This window comes from Sipha flava, unplaced genomic scaffold, assembly GCF_003268045.1.
Source record: "Sipha flava isolate LNK unplaced genomic scaffold, YSA_version1 32_pilon_pilon, whole genome shotgun sequence".
NCBI lineage: Eukaryota > Metazoa > Arthropoda > Insecta > Hemiptera > Aphididae > Sipha > Sipha flava.
Genome location: NW_020273018.1, coordinates 471,304 through 487,876, shown reverse-complemented (window position 1 = coordinate 487,876; position 16,573 = coordinate 471,304). Strand labels below are relative to the sequence as shown.

The 16,573-nt window shown below is 30.5% G+C and overlaps 3 protein-coding genes across 8 annotated transcripts; 1 reads left to right on the top strand and 2 right to left on the bottom strand.

The window, feature by feature from the left end:
- The first annotated feature begins 467 nt into the window (after window positions 1-467).
- On the top strand, window positions 468-13,161 carry LOC112686981 (probable ATP-dependent RNA helicase DDX56). Of its 3 annotated transcripts, none has more exons than XM_025559479.1 (11): window positions 468-603; window positions 697-713; window positions 791-952; window positions 1,021-1,158; window positions 1,230-1,417; window positions 1,491-1,751; window positions 1,819-1,995; window positions 2,110-2,251; window positions 2,313-2,555; window positions 2,634-2,913; window positions 13,071-13,161. In XM_025559479.1, exons 1-10 carry the CDS (start codon window positions 579-581, stop codon window positions 2,910-2,912), a joined length of 1,632 nt encoding a protein of 543 aa, XP_025415264.1. In that variant the 5' UTR covers window positions 468-578; the 3' UTR covers window position 2,913; window positions 13,071-13,161. The 3 variants fall into 3 exon arrangements, with proteins under 3 accessions (XP_025415264.1, XP_025415265.1, XP_025415263.1); XM_025559480.1 differs by having other exon boundaries at window positions 472-582; XM_025559478.1 differs by having other exon boundaries at window positions 475-713.
- Window positions 8,004-10,407, bottom strand: LOC112686950 (craniofacial development protein 2-like). The gene is made up of 2 exons (XM_025559450.1): window positions 10,233-10,407; window positions 8,004-8,512 (listed from the first exon to the last, which is right to left on the bottom strand). Exons 1-2 carry the CDS (start codon window positions 10,405-10,407, stop codon window positions 8,004-8,006), a joined length of 684 nt encoding a protein of 227 aa, XP_025415235.1.
- Window positions 11,157-13,138, bottom strand: LOC112686983. 4 transcript variants are annotated; one of them, XM_025559484.1, is made up of 6 exons: window positions 13,047-13,138; window positions 12,151-12,961; window positions 11,781-12,091; window positions 11,623-11,717; window positions 11,377-11,553; window positions 11,157-11,317 (listed from the first exon to the last, which is right to left on the bottom strand). In XM_025559484.1, the coding sequence occupies exons 2-5, from the start codon at window positions 12,227-12,229 to the stop codon at window positions 11,502-11,504; spliced, it is 537 nt and encodes a 178-aa protein (XP_025415269.1). In that variant the 5' UTR covers window positions 12,230-12,961; window positions 13,047-13,138; the 3' UTR covers window positions 11,157-11,317; window positions 11,377-11,501. The 4 variants fall into 4 exon arrangements, with proteins under 4 accessions (XP_025415269.1, XP_025415270.1, XP_025415271.1 ...); XM_025559485.1 differs by having other exon boundaries at window positions 11,629-11,717; XM_025559486.1 differs by having other exon boundaries at window positions 11,637-11,717.
- Window positions 13,162-16,573: the final 3,412 nt, after the last annotated feature.

Here is a 16,573-nt window from a genome sequence, read left to right as displayed (position 1 = left end):
AAATTAAATCCTTACATAATAATAAAATACAATTATTATTACGAAATAATAATTATTTTTTGATATAAATAAATAAAAATCAATACTATAAAAATATTATAATAATATATTTATTTTAACGATGAAAATGTTGATAATTTTATCATACTATAAAACGTATATCTTTAGGTATAACAAAATAATATATTTATGTGGTCACAGATATTTATACTATACTCAAAGATAATGTAAAATTTAATATCTATTAATACAGAACAATTTATGACTATATCACAAATATACTAATATATATATTAAATATATATCCACCTTGATATATTTAGTCCGTAGACTATATATTTATATATTGTTCTGTATTATGACCATGAAAAACGGTCTTGGAAGAAATCTTCTAAGACCATAAACTGAACCATGGTTATACACAACTGAAATTGTGAATGTAATTTATATGGATTATGTTTTTATTTATTTTGTTTCCAACCATGATTAAAGATAAACATATAATATATAGATTTTTAATCGTGATTCCAACAAGCGTTTGATTTTGATAGCGAATACTGAGCATAGATAGGAGATTAATGAGTAAGTCAAAACATCTAACACGTGCGTATCAACCATATTTTTAAACTAATTATCAATTATTGAATTATTGTTGTATCATGGAATCTCATATTAATTTTCACGAAATGAATATAGATGATCGCCTTCTTAAAGTATGTATAGTATTCATTTACTGATTTATTAAAATTATCTAAATCATGGTATTTTTTTATAATTTTTTTATTTACAGGCGATAGCTAACAATGGGTGGACTGAACCCACTTTGGTTCAAGAACGCGGTATCCCAATTTTATTAGAAGGCAAAGATATGTTAGTAAGAGCAAGAACTGGCTCTGGAAAAACTGCAGCCTTTGTAATACCAGTTGTACAAAAAATATTAGAATTCAAAGAAGTAAGACAACTATAATTATTAATTATAAATGATAGGTAATAATTGTAATCAAATGTATTATATTATAGAGGAACTCTGATAGTTACAGTACGCAAGCTTTAATCTTAGCTCCAAGTAAAGAACTATGTACCCAAATTCATAAAAATATTCTTCAACTAACCATTAAATGTTCAAGAGTAGTAAAGTGTGTTGATATATCTGCTCAAGTTTGTTATTTACTGTTGTTATATAAGTACTAAGAAAATTAAAATTTAACTTAGCTATATGATTTAAATAGATTGATATGAAAGAACAACAGCCCTTATTAAATACACCTCCAGATATAATTGTAGCTACTCCAGCTAGAGCTCTTCTTCATTTGCAAGCAAACAATTTTACTCTTGATAAATTACAAACATTAGTGGTTGATGAAGCAGATTTAGTTTTCTCCTTTGGTTATGAAGAAGAAATAAAAGAAATTATAAAGTTAGTTTAACAAAATGTAAATATTTTAAAATAGTAATTGTTTTCCTTTTCAATGGAATATCATATTTTATAGATATTTACCAAAAGTTTATCAGGCTGTTTTGGCTAGTGCAACATTATCTGAAGACGTTTTAGAGTTAAAAAAGTTAATTTTGCGTAATGCTGTTACATTGAAATTACAAGAACCAGATTTAGCTCCCTTGTCACAATTAACTCATTACAAATTTAATGCTGAGGAAGAAGATAAAGCAGTCATATTGTACTGTTGTTTTAAATTGAAACTTATTAAAGGCAAAACCATAGTATTTGTTAATACTGTAGATAAGTGTTATAAGTAAGTGATGTTTTCTTATATCTATATTTTAATATTTTAATTTTTTTTTTTTAATATTTTAATTTAGGTTAAAATTATTTTTGGAACAATTTGGTATTCATACTTGTGTTTTAAATTCAGAACTCCCTGCTAGTTGCCGGTATCATACCATTTGTCAATTCAATGATAATATCTATGAAATAATTATAGCTTCAGATGAAAAATTTTTAGATGAGGAACACGAAGTAAATTCAAATAAAACTAGGTAAATTAAAATAAACACTATTAAAAATTTAATTAATAATATTTTAGCTGTATACAGTTTGGCTAATAACTAATAATAAAAAAATAAGTACATTTATTTTTATTTTTGTTGTAGCAAACGTAAACATGATAAAGAATTTGGAATAGCAAGAGGAATAGATTTTCAATTTGTATCTGTCGTTATTAATTATGATTTTCCATTAGATATTTATTCCTACATACACAGAGTTGGCCGTACAGCTAGAGGAAAAAATAAAGTAAAATTTACTTTTTTATTCATATTTTTATAATATTTTAATATTTTTTGTATTATTTTAGGGGACAGCCATATCTTTTTTAAATATTAAAGAACAACATTTATTAAAAGATGTTGAAGACTATATAAAACAAGGTATTTCAGAAGAAAATGACATATTTCAAGTTTTTAATTTTAAATTGGAAGAAGTCGAAGGATTTAGATATAGAGCTAAAGATGCATGGCGAGCTGTTACTAAAATAGCTGTCAGAGAAGCTCGACTAAAAGAAATAAAATATGAAATGTTAAATTCAAAAAAACTTAAAGTAAGATAAATTATTCATTTTAATTACAAAATTTTCAAGTTACATTTATTATTTTTTTAATAATTTATCTATTTTTAGCGATATTTTCAAGAAAACCCTCGTGATTTGCTATCACTGAGACATGACAAGGCTTTACATACAGTAAAACTTCAAGATCATATGTCTAATGTTCCTGATTACATGATACCCACTTCTTTAAAAGATTTTATACAAAACCAAGATGAAGATAATAATAAAGGAGGTAAAAAGAAGGATAAAGAATATTATAAGAAATTACAAGTTGGATATAAAAAATATCAAGCAAAAAAGAGCAATCCTCTTGTTGGAATGGAATTTACTGGATTGAAGAAAGTTTGAAGTATATTTATATTATTTAATATTCCGATGTTTTTGAAAAAAAAATTTAATTTTCATTATTACCAAGTAATAAAAATGATTTACTGATTTCTTTTGGTATCTATTTATTAATAAAAAATAACGAGAATACATATATTAATGATACATATTTCAATTGTATATGTTCATTGGTGTAATGAATGATTAAAATGTCAACAGTTGTGTAATATAATTTTTTCTATGTAAAAGTGGAACTCATAAAAACATTTTATACATTCCTGAATACTTAATAAAATTATTTACTTCTGAAATATTTTGTTTTCTTGAGGCTCTTGCAAATAGGGATAGGCAAAATTACTTGAACATTAATTTTTGATGTATCGATATATCGACTTTTACAATTTCAGTGTATGGGGGAATAAACATTGATGTAACAATGTTTTTTCAATGTTAATAATGTAGTAAAAAATTGTTCTTATTAATGCTATCATCTACTATCTGCTGTACCTTATATGTGTTACCTTATTAAATACTTAAACAAAATATTAAATTTAGTTAATTGAAGATGTATAATATAGTATATTTTTTTTTTAAATTGGTTTATTTTAATAAAGTAGATAAATAAAATTATTGAGCTTTAAATTTTTACAGTAAATCTAAAAAAATATATTAAATTATATTAAATAAAAACCTTACCAAATACTTAAATGTCTTATTACTTTATGTAATATAATACCGAAACTCGCGTCATATGCTATCTACCACAATTGTTTGTTGGCGTTGTATGTTATCTATAATTTTCCACCCCGCAATCTGTAGATTATACGTGTCATCTGGGCGTTATTACATTAATGTAATTTTTTTTCATGTCTTCAAAAAACTGGTCAAAAAGATTCTTTAATGCAATGAGTGTACCCCGTGTTTTTATGCCATATTTTTCTTTTACACGTCTCCACGTGGACTCTATAGATTGGATATTGGCCCCTGTTTCTGGATCAATGAAGTAGATCTGATGGTTTAATTGATGTAAGCCCTCCATTTATTTTCTGATGGACTGAAATGTTTGACATCCTTTCTTCTGACAACGTAAGCACTTTTCTTGAATAACTTTACCTTCTCCATCACGTTTATGAGAGTTTTTCATATACTCCTCAAGGGTTCCTCCACATACTTCATTATTTGAATTAACTTTTTGGCATACTTTAGCAATGGGCAAAACACCACGTTGTTTTAAAAAATTGGTATAAATTTCGTCATTGTAAATAACATAATCTCTAAAAATCAATAAAATATTCCATTTTGATTTAACAAAAAATATTTACATAAAAATAAAATAATTCACTTATAATAAAATAATTTAATTTGAAAATAATTTAAGCAAAAACCGAAAGGCATATGTCTACTAGCTATGATATGTGTAAAGTGTAGGCTGTAGAGTGTTCATGTTTATTATATGGTTATACCTGCAGTATCAGTCTCCGTACAAAAGTAGATATCACCTGAAAGGTGGATAGCATACGACGCGAGTTCCATAATATCTTAGTGTACAATTTATAAAAAATAATGTTATAGTTTAAAAATATTGTTTAGCCTCGAAAATAAAATTACATATCCCGTAAACATTTATTCATTGATTGTAAGAATAACAATATGTTTAATTTTTTAGTGGTTAATACAATTTCTTTGTTAACTACAGCTACAATGCTTAAATATTCTTACTGCATTGTGCGTTTAATGCGTATACTTCGTCTTAGAACATGACCTTATGCGATAATTGCACGATGACAATAATAGGTTGTCGATAACCTTTTTTTAATTTGATTTTCTACATCCTCTACGTATATGTCAACAGCCCTCATAACATTCTCAATCGTTACTAATTATTTTTTTTTTTTGGTTTCTCTTTTTTCCCTTCGACATTAATTTTCATAACCATTCTTACTGTATTTGTTTCCTCTTGTCTCATCACATACCCAAACCATTTCAGTCTATTTTCTTTCATATTTTCCACTATTGACCCTACTACAATACTACCTCTCACATATTCGATCTTTATTCTATCTTTTCTTGTCACTCCATTCATTCATCTAAAAATTCTCATTTCCACAGCACTCATAATCTGTTATATTCTCCTGTCAACCACTTAAAACTTCGAACCATATAGTATAGTAGATCTCTCTACACTCCTATAAAATTTATCTTTCTGCTTTATTGGATTTCTCTTAAATTATACAAAACGCCCGGCGCTTCTCCATTTCATCCAAACCCACTTAATCCTATATCTTACATCCATGTCAAAGCCCCCATCATTTTGTACAAAATATCCTTAATATTTAAAGTTCTTGACTTCTCTTACCACATAATCGCTTATTGTCATGATTCAATCCCTTTCCGTCAAGTGCTAACCTCCATTCATCCAACCTATTATTCATTTCTTCCAGAATTTCTCCTACAAAAACTATATCATCAGCAAACACACTATGGCAGCGATTCCCAAAGTGTGTTCCATGGAATAATCTTGAGGGTTCCGCGAAATGTACCTGAATATTGAGAACACTAATTGCAAACAATAATCATGAACTATCTTTAAAACAATTTTTGGATTATTTGTTTTTCAATTATTAAAATAAATGCAAATACAATTAATTACAGAATTGGTGTTGAGTTGGAGTTAGAGATGTTGAGATTCGATGAAACAAAAAATATTTCTTAAGGGTTCCGTAGTCGTAAAAATTTGGAAACCACTGCACTGTGGTATCTTGCCCTGCATATCTTATGTGACTTCATTCATTACCTTCTTCTTCTTCTTCGGCTTTCAAGACCATGTCGTCCAACAAATTTGTCTCCATATTTCCCTATTTAAAGCTAACTCCTTCCAATCCAATCCTGGTCTCACTTTCTCTATGTATTCTTTGATCCTATCTTCCCAGCGTAACATCGGCCTTCCAAGTGGTCGTTTTCCTTTCGGTGCATTCTCTTGTACTATTTTTATCAATGACCCTGTTTTTCTCCAAGAATATCCTGCCCACTTCAGTCTTCTTTTGGTGATATCTTCTTTAATGCTTGGTTTTTGATACAAATCCTGAAGTTCCTTGTTTTTACGTATTCTCCATTCACCTGTAGGTTCGTCTATACATGGTCCATAAATTTTCCTCATGGTCCAAGTTTCCGACCCATATATGTCACCACTGGCTTGATAAGTGTCTGGTATATTTGGGACTTCAGATTTTTCGAGATTACTTTAGATCTTAATAACTTAGTCAGGCCAAAATAACATTGGCAGCTTGTATTCTTAATTTTATTTCCGTACCTATTTCATTCTGCTGTGTAATTAGTGTACCAAGGTATTTGAACTGCTGCACTCTTTTAAATTTGTAGTTTTCGACTTCTAGGACCTCGTTTCGACAGCCTATTTGTTCATGTCTTTGCACGACCATATATTCAGTTTTCTCAGCGTTAACCTCTAGGCCTACACGTTTAGCATCATTTATGAGTTTTTTGATTGTTCTTTAAGTTTATCTTTGTCTTCTGCCATCAAGACTATATCATCTGCATATACCAATATTCCAATGTTATTTTCTCCTAGTTTTACTCCTTATCTAAGGCTGCTTCTCTAACTACTTTTTCTAATACTATGTTGAATAAAACCGGTGATATGGCGTCACCCTGCCTTAGTCCAGTTGTCACTTGAACCGTTTTCGATATGGTTTGTCCTACTTTTACTTTTATGTCAGTATGACTAATACTGCACTCGACGAGGCTTATTAACTTACTAGGCATTCCGAACTCTTCTAAAGTCTTGATTAGGGATGCTCTATGTATTGAATTATACACTTTTTTGTAATCAATGAAAACCGTATGTACGCTTTTGTCATACTCCCAAGTTTTTTGTAACACCTGGCGTAGAATGAAGATTTGATCTATCGTGGAACGGTTTTGCCTGAAACCGGCCTGGTAGTCTCCTATAATGTCTTCTGCCCAAGGTTTAATTCTGTCAAGTATACAGTAAGATAACATTTTATACGTTACATTGAGCAGGGCAATCCCTCTATGATTGTTGCATATTTGTTTGTCTCCTTTCTTGTGGATGGGGGATAGACTAAGGCTGTTTTCCATTCCTTTGGTATCTCCTTTTTTTGCCATATTAAACTTATTAAACGATGAATATATTTAACAAGATTATCCGCACCTGTTTTAAGTAGCTCTCCGGTGATCCCATCTTCACCGGGTGACTTGTGGTTTTTTAGGGTTTATGTTTGTTTCGCAATTTCCTCTATCATAGGTTCGGGATAATCTTCCCTATTCGGTTCTTTATTTTAAATATGAATGGATTAGGGTGTTCTCTATAGTTTAGCAGCTGGTCGAAGTATTGAGCCTATTCCTCGACTATGTCGTCTCTATCCGTCAACAAAGTATCATTTTCGTTTCTTAAAAACATTTCTTTCGGTTTAAAATCCTTGCTTAAAGAGCTGATCTTCTTGTATAGGTCTCGTGTCCTATGATTTTTATAGTCCTGGTCCGCACTTTTCACTATGTCTTTGATAAATTTTCGTTTCTCGCATCTTATAATTTTGGTTGCTTCTTTTACCCTTGTTTTATATCTAGAGAATTTTTTTCATTTTGAATATCCTTTAACCAAACTTCCCTCGCTTGCTTCCTACGTTGTAGGGCATTTTCGCATATCTGGTTAAACCATGGATTCCTCATAAATCGTCGTTTCCCAACTGTTTTTGTCGCTTTGTGGATCACATTTCTTATAGCAGACTATAAGCTTTCGATATCATCATTCCCATTATCTATATGTTCATTATTAAACTCGTTTGATATATTCTTACAGAAATCTTCACAAATTTTAAGGTCACATAGTTTTTGTGTATCAAAGAGTTCTGTTTATTCTTCTTTTCTCTTTTTTGTTTTCTTCAGTTTTACTTTAAGTTTCCCTACAACTAGGAAGTGATCAGATCCACATTCTGCACCGTGGTAGGTCCTTACATCCAGTACACTATTGCTGAATCTCGCATTCACCAATACATGATCAATTTAGTTAATGTATCTGCCATCTGGGGACCTCCAGGTACCTTTATGTATTTCCTTATGTGGAAATGATGTACTTTATATTTTTAAGCCCCTTTCTGTAGCTAATTCGATTAGTCTGAATCCATTGTTATTTGATAGCTGATGTAAACTATTCGATCCGGTAGTTGTTTTGAAGCACTCTTCTTTACCAATCTTTGCGTTAAAATCCCCTAATAAGATTATAATGCAATGTCTGGGTATTCCCTCTAACGTGGATTCCAACAGTGAATAAAATTCCTCCTTTTCCTCATCGCTTTTATCTTCAGATGGTGGGTGTGCATTGACAAATGCAATGTTGAAGAATTTTCCCTCCACTATGAGGATAGTTAGTCTGGAATTCACTACTTTTAAATCTTTAATTGCGGATGTTATTTTCTTTTTAACAATAAAGCCGGTGCCTCCTTGCCTGCGATTGTCACATTGACCGAAGAAAATTATCGTGTTCCCTATTTCTGTAGAGCCTTGTCCGCTCCACCTTATTTCTTGTATAGCTAAAATCTCTAACCTATACTTATTAAATTCCTTAACTAATGTTAAGGCTGCTCCTGGTTGATATAAAGTCCGTATATTCCATGTTCCAAAACGTAGAGCCGATTTCCAGTTTTGATTACGTCACTCCGTCCCGAGGCAAAAAGTTGGATTCCTGAACGACGATTTTTTAGGATAGTGGGTTGTTGGCTCACTGATCAACCCCTAACCTGGAGGGCCAGACCACTCCGATCACCTAAGACCAGAGAGGGGGGTTATTGCAGCACCCAATTAAGGGCACTGGGCGATGGGGACGCCTCTTTCCCAACGTCTTATCTTCATTCATTACCACTGGGAACAAATAAGGGCTTGGAGCCGATCTCTGTTGTACATCAACTTTTACGTAAAATCTTCTGTAACTCAACTCAAACTCTTGACACTAGTCCTCTAACCTTCATACATATCCTTAATCAATTTTATATTTATTTTTGGGACCTCTTTTTCCATAATACCCACTTCAAAACTTATCTTGGTACTCCGTCACGCGCCTTTTTTAATTCTATAAACACCGTGCATAGTTTTTTATTATTTTCTCTATTAGTTGCTTAACACAAAATAATGGCTCCGTTGTCAATTTTCTTTGAATATAATCAACTGATTTTCTAATATTGATGTCTCACCTCTTATTCTCTTCTCCGTAATCTTTTCACAAATCTTCATATCATAATTCTTAAGCTTTATTCCTATATATTTCCCGCTTATTTATTGTGTGTAATTTTATTTTTTTATGTTATTTAATATATTTGTATGTTTCCTTTGCCTTTAAATATTGGTACAATAAAACTCTTTCTCCGATCTTTTGACATTTTCCCCTCTATTAGAACCTTATTAAAAAGATCTTTCAACCTTCTAATGCTTATATTCCCTACCATTTTCTACACGTCTATATGCGTTCAATCTAGTCCTACCGCTTTTTTATTTTTCATTGCCTTAACTGTAACCTTAATTTCCTCTTCACTAACTAAACCTACCAATCCTTGATTCCATGAAATACTGTTTAAAGCTTTTTTGCATACCCTTTTTTCCGTAATCTCTCAAAATATTCTTTTCATCTCTTTTTCATCATTTTTTTATCCTCTTATCCTCATTTTTTATTCATCAAACATTTTAAAGTCCCGGGATCGCTTTTTTCTCATCTTACCCAATATATAAATTAATTTTTTTTTATTTTCGAGTTCTTAGCCTCATATAACTTATCATACCTATTAAGCTTCGCTTTGCTTATCACACTTCCCTATTTTACATACTAATATAGTATATTTTTATAATTTATCCAATATTTTTTCATCTTGCTTTTCTGCTTCAACTTAAATTGCTTTTCTTACTTGTTACTATTATCTGAATCTTCTCATCCCGGCACCATGTTTCTATTTTTTTTTTGGTATACTGCTCTTGGTTTCACCAACAACCTCTTTTGCTATATTCTTGACACAAGTTTTCATTCTTTTCCAAACCTCATTTATGTTTTCCTCAACATTCAACACAGATTTTTATTTTATTTTCTTTATTAATTCCTTTTCTTTATTTCTTTATTTCTTCGCACCACCTAATTCTCAATTCTTTTCTAGTCTTCCTTTTTTGACATATATTCACCTTCATCTATTATACCATACCTCCATTATCATCAATCTAAGTTGTGTTTTTACACTCTCCTGGAATTATTTTTTTAATATTTCACTCTTTTTATAATATATCTCTTCCACATAAAATAATCAATCTGCGACCTGTTTATTTCACTCTTATATGTTATATAATGCTCTTCTCGTGTCCTAGAATAACTGTTGATTATTGCAAGCTCATACGCTGATGCATAATCCAAAGCTTTTTTTCCAGCCTCATTCTTCTCGCCATATCCATACCTTGCATGCAATTTTTCATACTCTACTCTCTCACTACATACATGTCTATTCATATCATCCACCAATCACAGTATCTTTATTTCCTGGCATTCCTTGCATCACCTCATCCATCTCTCATCAAAACTCTTCCTTTTCCCTTTCTTTACATCCTACTTGTGACGCAAACTCACTTATTACGTTTAATACTTTTTCCTCAAATATCAATTTTACCATAATAATTCCATCACTTTTTTTTCCTAAGTCGACTACTTTTCATCTTCTCACCCAATATTACTCCAACTCCATTCCTAGTACTAGTCCTACTTGAATATATTATTTTATAAACCTCTCTTATTTCTTTCGCTTTCTTTCCCAACAAATATTAACTTTCCTCCTCTTCAATACTACTGCCTTTTAACGTTCACACATTCTACATGCTTATTCTTACTTTAAACTAAGACGCTGATTTAAAACGGGACGTAAAAAGTGATGCTCCTACACTGTTGACGTATTGGGTAGACTTAATATGTAGATCGACATATAACTAGTGAAACAGCTACTAACATCCCGTGTATCTGACTCCTATCACACACTTCATCATCTAGCCCTCTTCCTCCTCTAACTATGATATTTCCAGTCATTTAACAAAGTAATAGATAAAAGAAATAAAACGCTTGTTATGAATTTGAATATAGCGGTACCTAGTATATTATTCTATTAATCTATTTATATTTTATACATCTATGTCCAGTTTTTAACAATTTTATCATTTAAAAAGTTAGTAAAATATTTTTAATAATATTATGGATAATAAACAAGTGAATCTGAAACAATATTATTTATTAATAAACAATATATAAAATAATAATTATAATTTATCTGTATCAGTAAACATAAGACGTAGAGCCTTCTTGTAATGTGCTTTCATAACATTATAGTGATAATCATACATTAAAGTTTTTGAGATATCTAGTACTGTGAATCCTATAAACATAATTAGATTATCATAGTGAGTTTTTAAAAAAATAAAAATATATACCTACCTATATAGATTGGTTTGTAAAAATCAATGATTTTATTTTCTAATAAGACTAAACACATGTTTTCACTATACGATGTGGCATACTTAAACGTAGGTTGGTTTATTAATTTCTGTACACGTTGTTCGCTAGATACAAGTTCCATTTTTATTCTCTTTCTCATGCTTTCCATCGTTTTCCCTATAAAATAATAATAATAATAATAACATACCGAAAAATTCATTGTTTAAAAGTTTAAAAAAATCTTTCTCAAACTCGTTTACAGCTTTCTTTCGCATTTCGGTGTTCAGACTTATGTATTTTGCTAACCATAGCGACTGATTGAACTCAATAACTTTATGTACCTAAAATAATTAAATGATAAATAAAATAAAATATATGAAGTAAAAATAAAAACAAATGTTTACTTTTTCAACTACCAATCCGTTTTCTATAGCCTGTTGCAAATTTTTATAGTGTATAATATAATTTTTCTTATGATGAAGGGTAACCATAAGCTTTTTTATTTTTGAGTCTGATGGTATAACGTTATTCGAAAGGAAAGAAAGGTCATTATGTAAATCATGGAGTTCTTTCGGGTATGATATGTCTACTTCAAAAATTCGGCCAATATTTGAGGTGTCAGTTAAATCATATAGACCGTCAAGCGTTGGTTCAACCCATTTAAACCTACCATATGGCATGTACTGTGACATTGCCCAGCCATATAAGTTATTACCTAGGATATATAAAATTATATTAAAACATATAATTATTAATAAGAATATTCATACTCACAATCTTGATACATCAGCCATGATTTTGGGTTTGTCGGGTTAAAATCGGGTTTCTTGTTATTTGCCTTTCCATACCTCATACTCCGTAAACGTTAACCGATACGTTAGGATTATTTTTTTCGAATATTTTCACTTCACTTAATGGTGTCGGAAATGTAAGGCCATTGAAATTATATTTGTTTTCGTGAATATAATAATTATTATTGACTCTACGTTTTTTCTCTCCCGTGATATGTTTGGCTAGAATAGCCCATTTAAAACACTGTTCGTCGTTGTTTTGCGGGTTAATGGTAGCTTTTTTATTTTCTATGTAAGTAGGTAAAGGTAGATACGAGGAGCCACTTATCGGTATATATTTATATATGCCTAGTGATACACCGTCGATTTTTTCGAGTGTGAACCCATTGCCTTTGCCCTGGTATATATCTTCCTCGCATAATATATTTTTAAACATATTATTAATTTCATTTTCAATATCTGTATCCGCTAGAATCGCCCTGGCAGAGGTCTTGAACGCTCTGTTCACGGACGAATTATCTACATGTGGTTTGTTATATGTGGCTTCTAGTTTAAGATTGAATTTGAGTGGTTGTGATGATGATTTTAAAATTTCGATTAGTTCTGATTTTATTGAGCTGAGAAAGATAGAATGATTGAATATATTTCCAAGTTTTTTTTATAATACCAAGTGATAATATTATTGAAAGATGATCCAACATTGATAAAACCAGTCGCATTTCCTACTAAATTTAAACTGGCTCTCTTAATCTGACCTACATCCTTCGAATTTCTCCGTTTATAATTTTCAAGCCCTACAGAGAGAAAAAATAACCCCGTTAGATATATAAACTGTTTCAAACTAGAATTATCTGATTTATATATAATAAAAAATCTTACCTTCGCAAAAACCGATATTTTCAGCGCCTTCCATCGCCAGCACACACAATTCGTTGTCGGAATCAATAATTTCATCTGATGGACCGGCAGGTATGTCGGGAACAAAAATCTCCGGAGCGATTTCATATTCATTACGTTGAACAATATTAGCTGAAAAATTGTAAACATTTAAAAAAAAAAAAGTTATATGTATACACTTCTAATGTTTAATTAAATAATAATTATTAATTCTATTGTAAAATTTATCGAATGAAAATGAAATGTAATAAGCTTTTTAAATATTTAATTAAAAATACATACCATGCTTATTCTTCATGTGTTTTGTCAAATTATTTTTACGTGTAAAAGTCTTAAGACATATTTCACACGTAAACTGAACATTAATGTGGAATTTATTGTATCTAACTAAATTATCTTTGCTAGAGAACATTTTGATACACTGATCGCAATTAAACATTTTCAAGTTGAAATAAAAACACTGAAAACTATAGTAAAAATACGCAAAAAATCACTGGGAACTTGTAAGACATACTGAATAATATCCAGATGGTTGTTCCGGTCATCGAGATTTTGTTGTGAGTAAAGGCCGGCGGTACTATTCATCGTATTTTTATGGTTATACATGTTATATGTGTGTGTGATATTCTTTTTGTACACCCTAATGAAATATATTAAAACAACACACCTTTATATAACTATGACTCATACTTATATATACCTGACAGATGTTACAATTATATGCAATAATTTTAAAAATAATAAAGTCTTACAATATAAATCCGCTAAAATCAAATAAATCTTATCAATTTATTTCCTGTGATAACATTTTCGGTTAGAGGTATGTCGATAAAATATCGGTGATATAATCTCTTATCAATTTATACCTCGTGATAACATTTTAAATAATATATGTATGAGGAGAAGTAAAATGAGAGTTGATGTAAAATATACAGATGGCGTGTGGAGTAAAGAGGGTGTATTATAGGTATGCAAACGATGGAATACGAAAAAAAAAAAAATTAAATAAGGGGAAGTAGTAGGAGGGGTGATGAAGAATATGACTTGACAATTTTCCAATGAAAAAACATGGAGGGGTTAAAATATACATAGTTTACGTGAACGATCGGACGGCTGTGAAAGAAAAAAAATTATGGCGGCTGGGTGGCTGGACCGGTAAGGTGGCTAGGTTAGGCTGGCCTAGATCCCCTTTTTCATACTACTGTTTTCTTGTAGTTCGTCGCCGTCCAAGGCATCGTTGTAGGGTTTACAAAGATATTCTAATGCTGAAAATAGAACCGAGTGTCAAACGTCAGAATGATCAAAAACAGAAAGAACAGTTTACATTTGTTTTTCAGAAAAATTCCTAAGAAAATCCATAAAATCCTTAGGCCGTTTTCATACACACCGATCAAATCGGAACTGGAACCGGTACCGGTTGTTCGCTTTTTTCATACATACCGGTAAAACCTAACCCGGTGCCGGTTTCCTTTCACACACAGCAAGGAAACAGTTTTTTACTCACTTGGGTGAAGTCGTGTTTTAGTTATTTTCTCTGTTGTTCTCAACAATGTGTGCTGCTCTTAATAAACGCCATCTGTTTGGGCTACTGTACCTTCGAAGGAAGTACCGAAGATACAACATTTAAAGACGATATTGGATTCATCCTATGTTTAGTGTAAGGTACTTGGAAGGAATCATATAATATCAGTATAACTATTTTTAGGTTTTCCCTCCGGTACCGACAAGATCTGTGCTAACTTGTGTGTTCACGTTTGTACAAGAAAACATTGTGATCGATAATTCAGAGATCAGTCCGGCATTCGAATTATCGAATTCAACGCCGACTGCGAATTCTGGAATCATCCACCGGTCCGGTCTATGTGTGAAAGCACTAACATAATTGCATTACATCCGACACCGGCGCCGACTCCGGTTCCGATTTTATCGGTGTGTGTGAAAACGGTGTGTAAAAAAAAGATTTATTTTTATTTTGTTTAATTTATTAGTTAGAATTTTATAGTATTTTTTTTTTTTGAATAAAAATTTTTGCTTGACTTAAAATTTTTTAAATGCTTATTTTAGTGCTTATAATTATGTTTTAAGCGCTTTTTTAAGCACTTATTTTAATGATTTTAAGTGCTATAAGTTCCGAGCCATGGTTATAACAATAACAATAAAAATAGTTATAACAATAACAATAACAATAAATGTTGGTAAAATTTAAGTTGTACCAATTTATCGACGACTTATCATTCTGCACAAAGTTTAAAAATAGACGAACAAACCAGCATAAATGCATAATAAAATTTGATTTTCGAAACTTTGAGATGAGGGTGCTGAACATGTCCTTAGCACCCCCACAACAAAATTTTAAATATCTCGGGAACGATGAAAGCACAAACGTCGGGAATAAGTGCACAAATCAGCACAAACGAATGACCGAATTTTAATTTCCAAATATAAAAGTGAAGGTGCTGAGAATTTCCTCGGCACCCCCACAACAACATTTGAATACCTTGGGAATGATGAAAGCACAAACGTTGGGAATGAAGCACAAACGAATGACCAAATTTGTTTTTCGAAATTCCAAAGTGGGGGGGGGCAGGGAAATGGAGCTTATTTAAATATTATATACGTTATTAAAATTAAATAAATGTAAAACAAAAAACAGTTAATTTCATTTTTTAAACAACTGTTATTTAAAAAAAGATGTTTCAAAAATGTTAGTAATAATTTAAGTATCTACCTTAAAATACATAAAAGATGTATTTGTATTCTGTATAATCAGTGGCGTATTTTCAATTTTTTCTGGGGGGGTCCACAGTTTATACATAACTAATATAAACTATAAATTATATTGTAATAGTTACGTCCTTATGCAGTTTTTGGAATAAGTTGAACTGTAATAATCGTATATTCTTATGTAATATTATATATATGTACCTATATATTGTATTTAGCATTATATATTATAAAGTATTGTTATAAAATAAATTCCAGTTGTCTCGATTTTTTGGCCAATTCCTCTATCACTTCATCAACAGTAATGTCAACTTCCCTGTGAATGTTTAACATAGCCAATTCTGCCAATATTTAAGAATTGTAGGTCTTTAAATTAAAATAATAAGAATTAGAATAAAGTGAACAGAATTAATTTTGAATATTTTTATTATATACTATTTTTTGAATTTACCAGTTTTTTTTAAATTAAAATAGGTAGCAGTAATTTTCTATCTTTTAACTTTTTGAAGTTCATCCATTAATACATTCAAATTTTAATTTTCAGTATTTTTTAACAATTAATCTCATTATAAATAATTGGAATTGCTAAGATTAAACCAGTTTCTCTTGATTATAATATTTCTTGAAAGAAATAAGAGAATGAAAAAAGAAGAACTTACCTACCAAATTTGAAGTTCTACAAACGTTTTCAAAAACCTTCCTGCTTAACCCAAGTGACTACAATTATTAGACTGGACCAAATAAAAATGTATTTTTTTGCCACAATTGTTTTAATTTTACTTTGA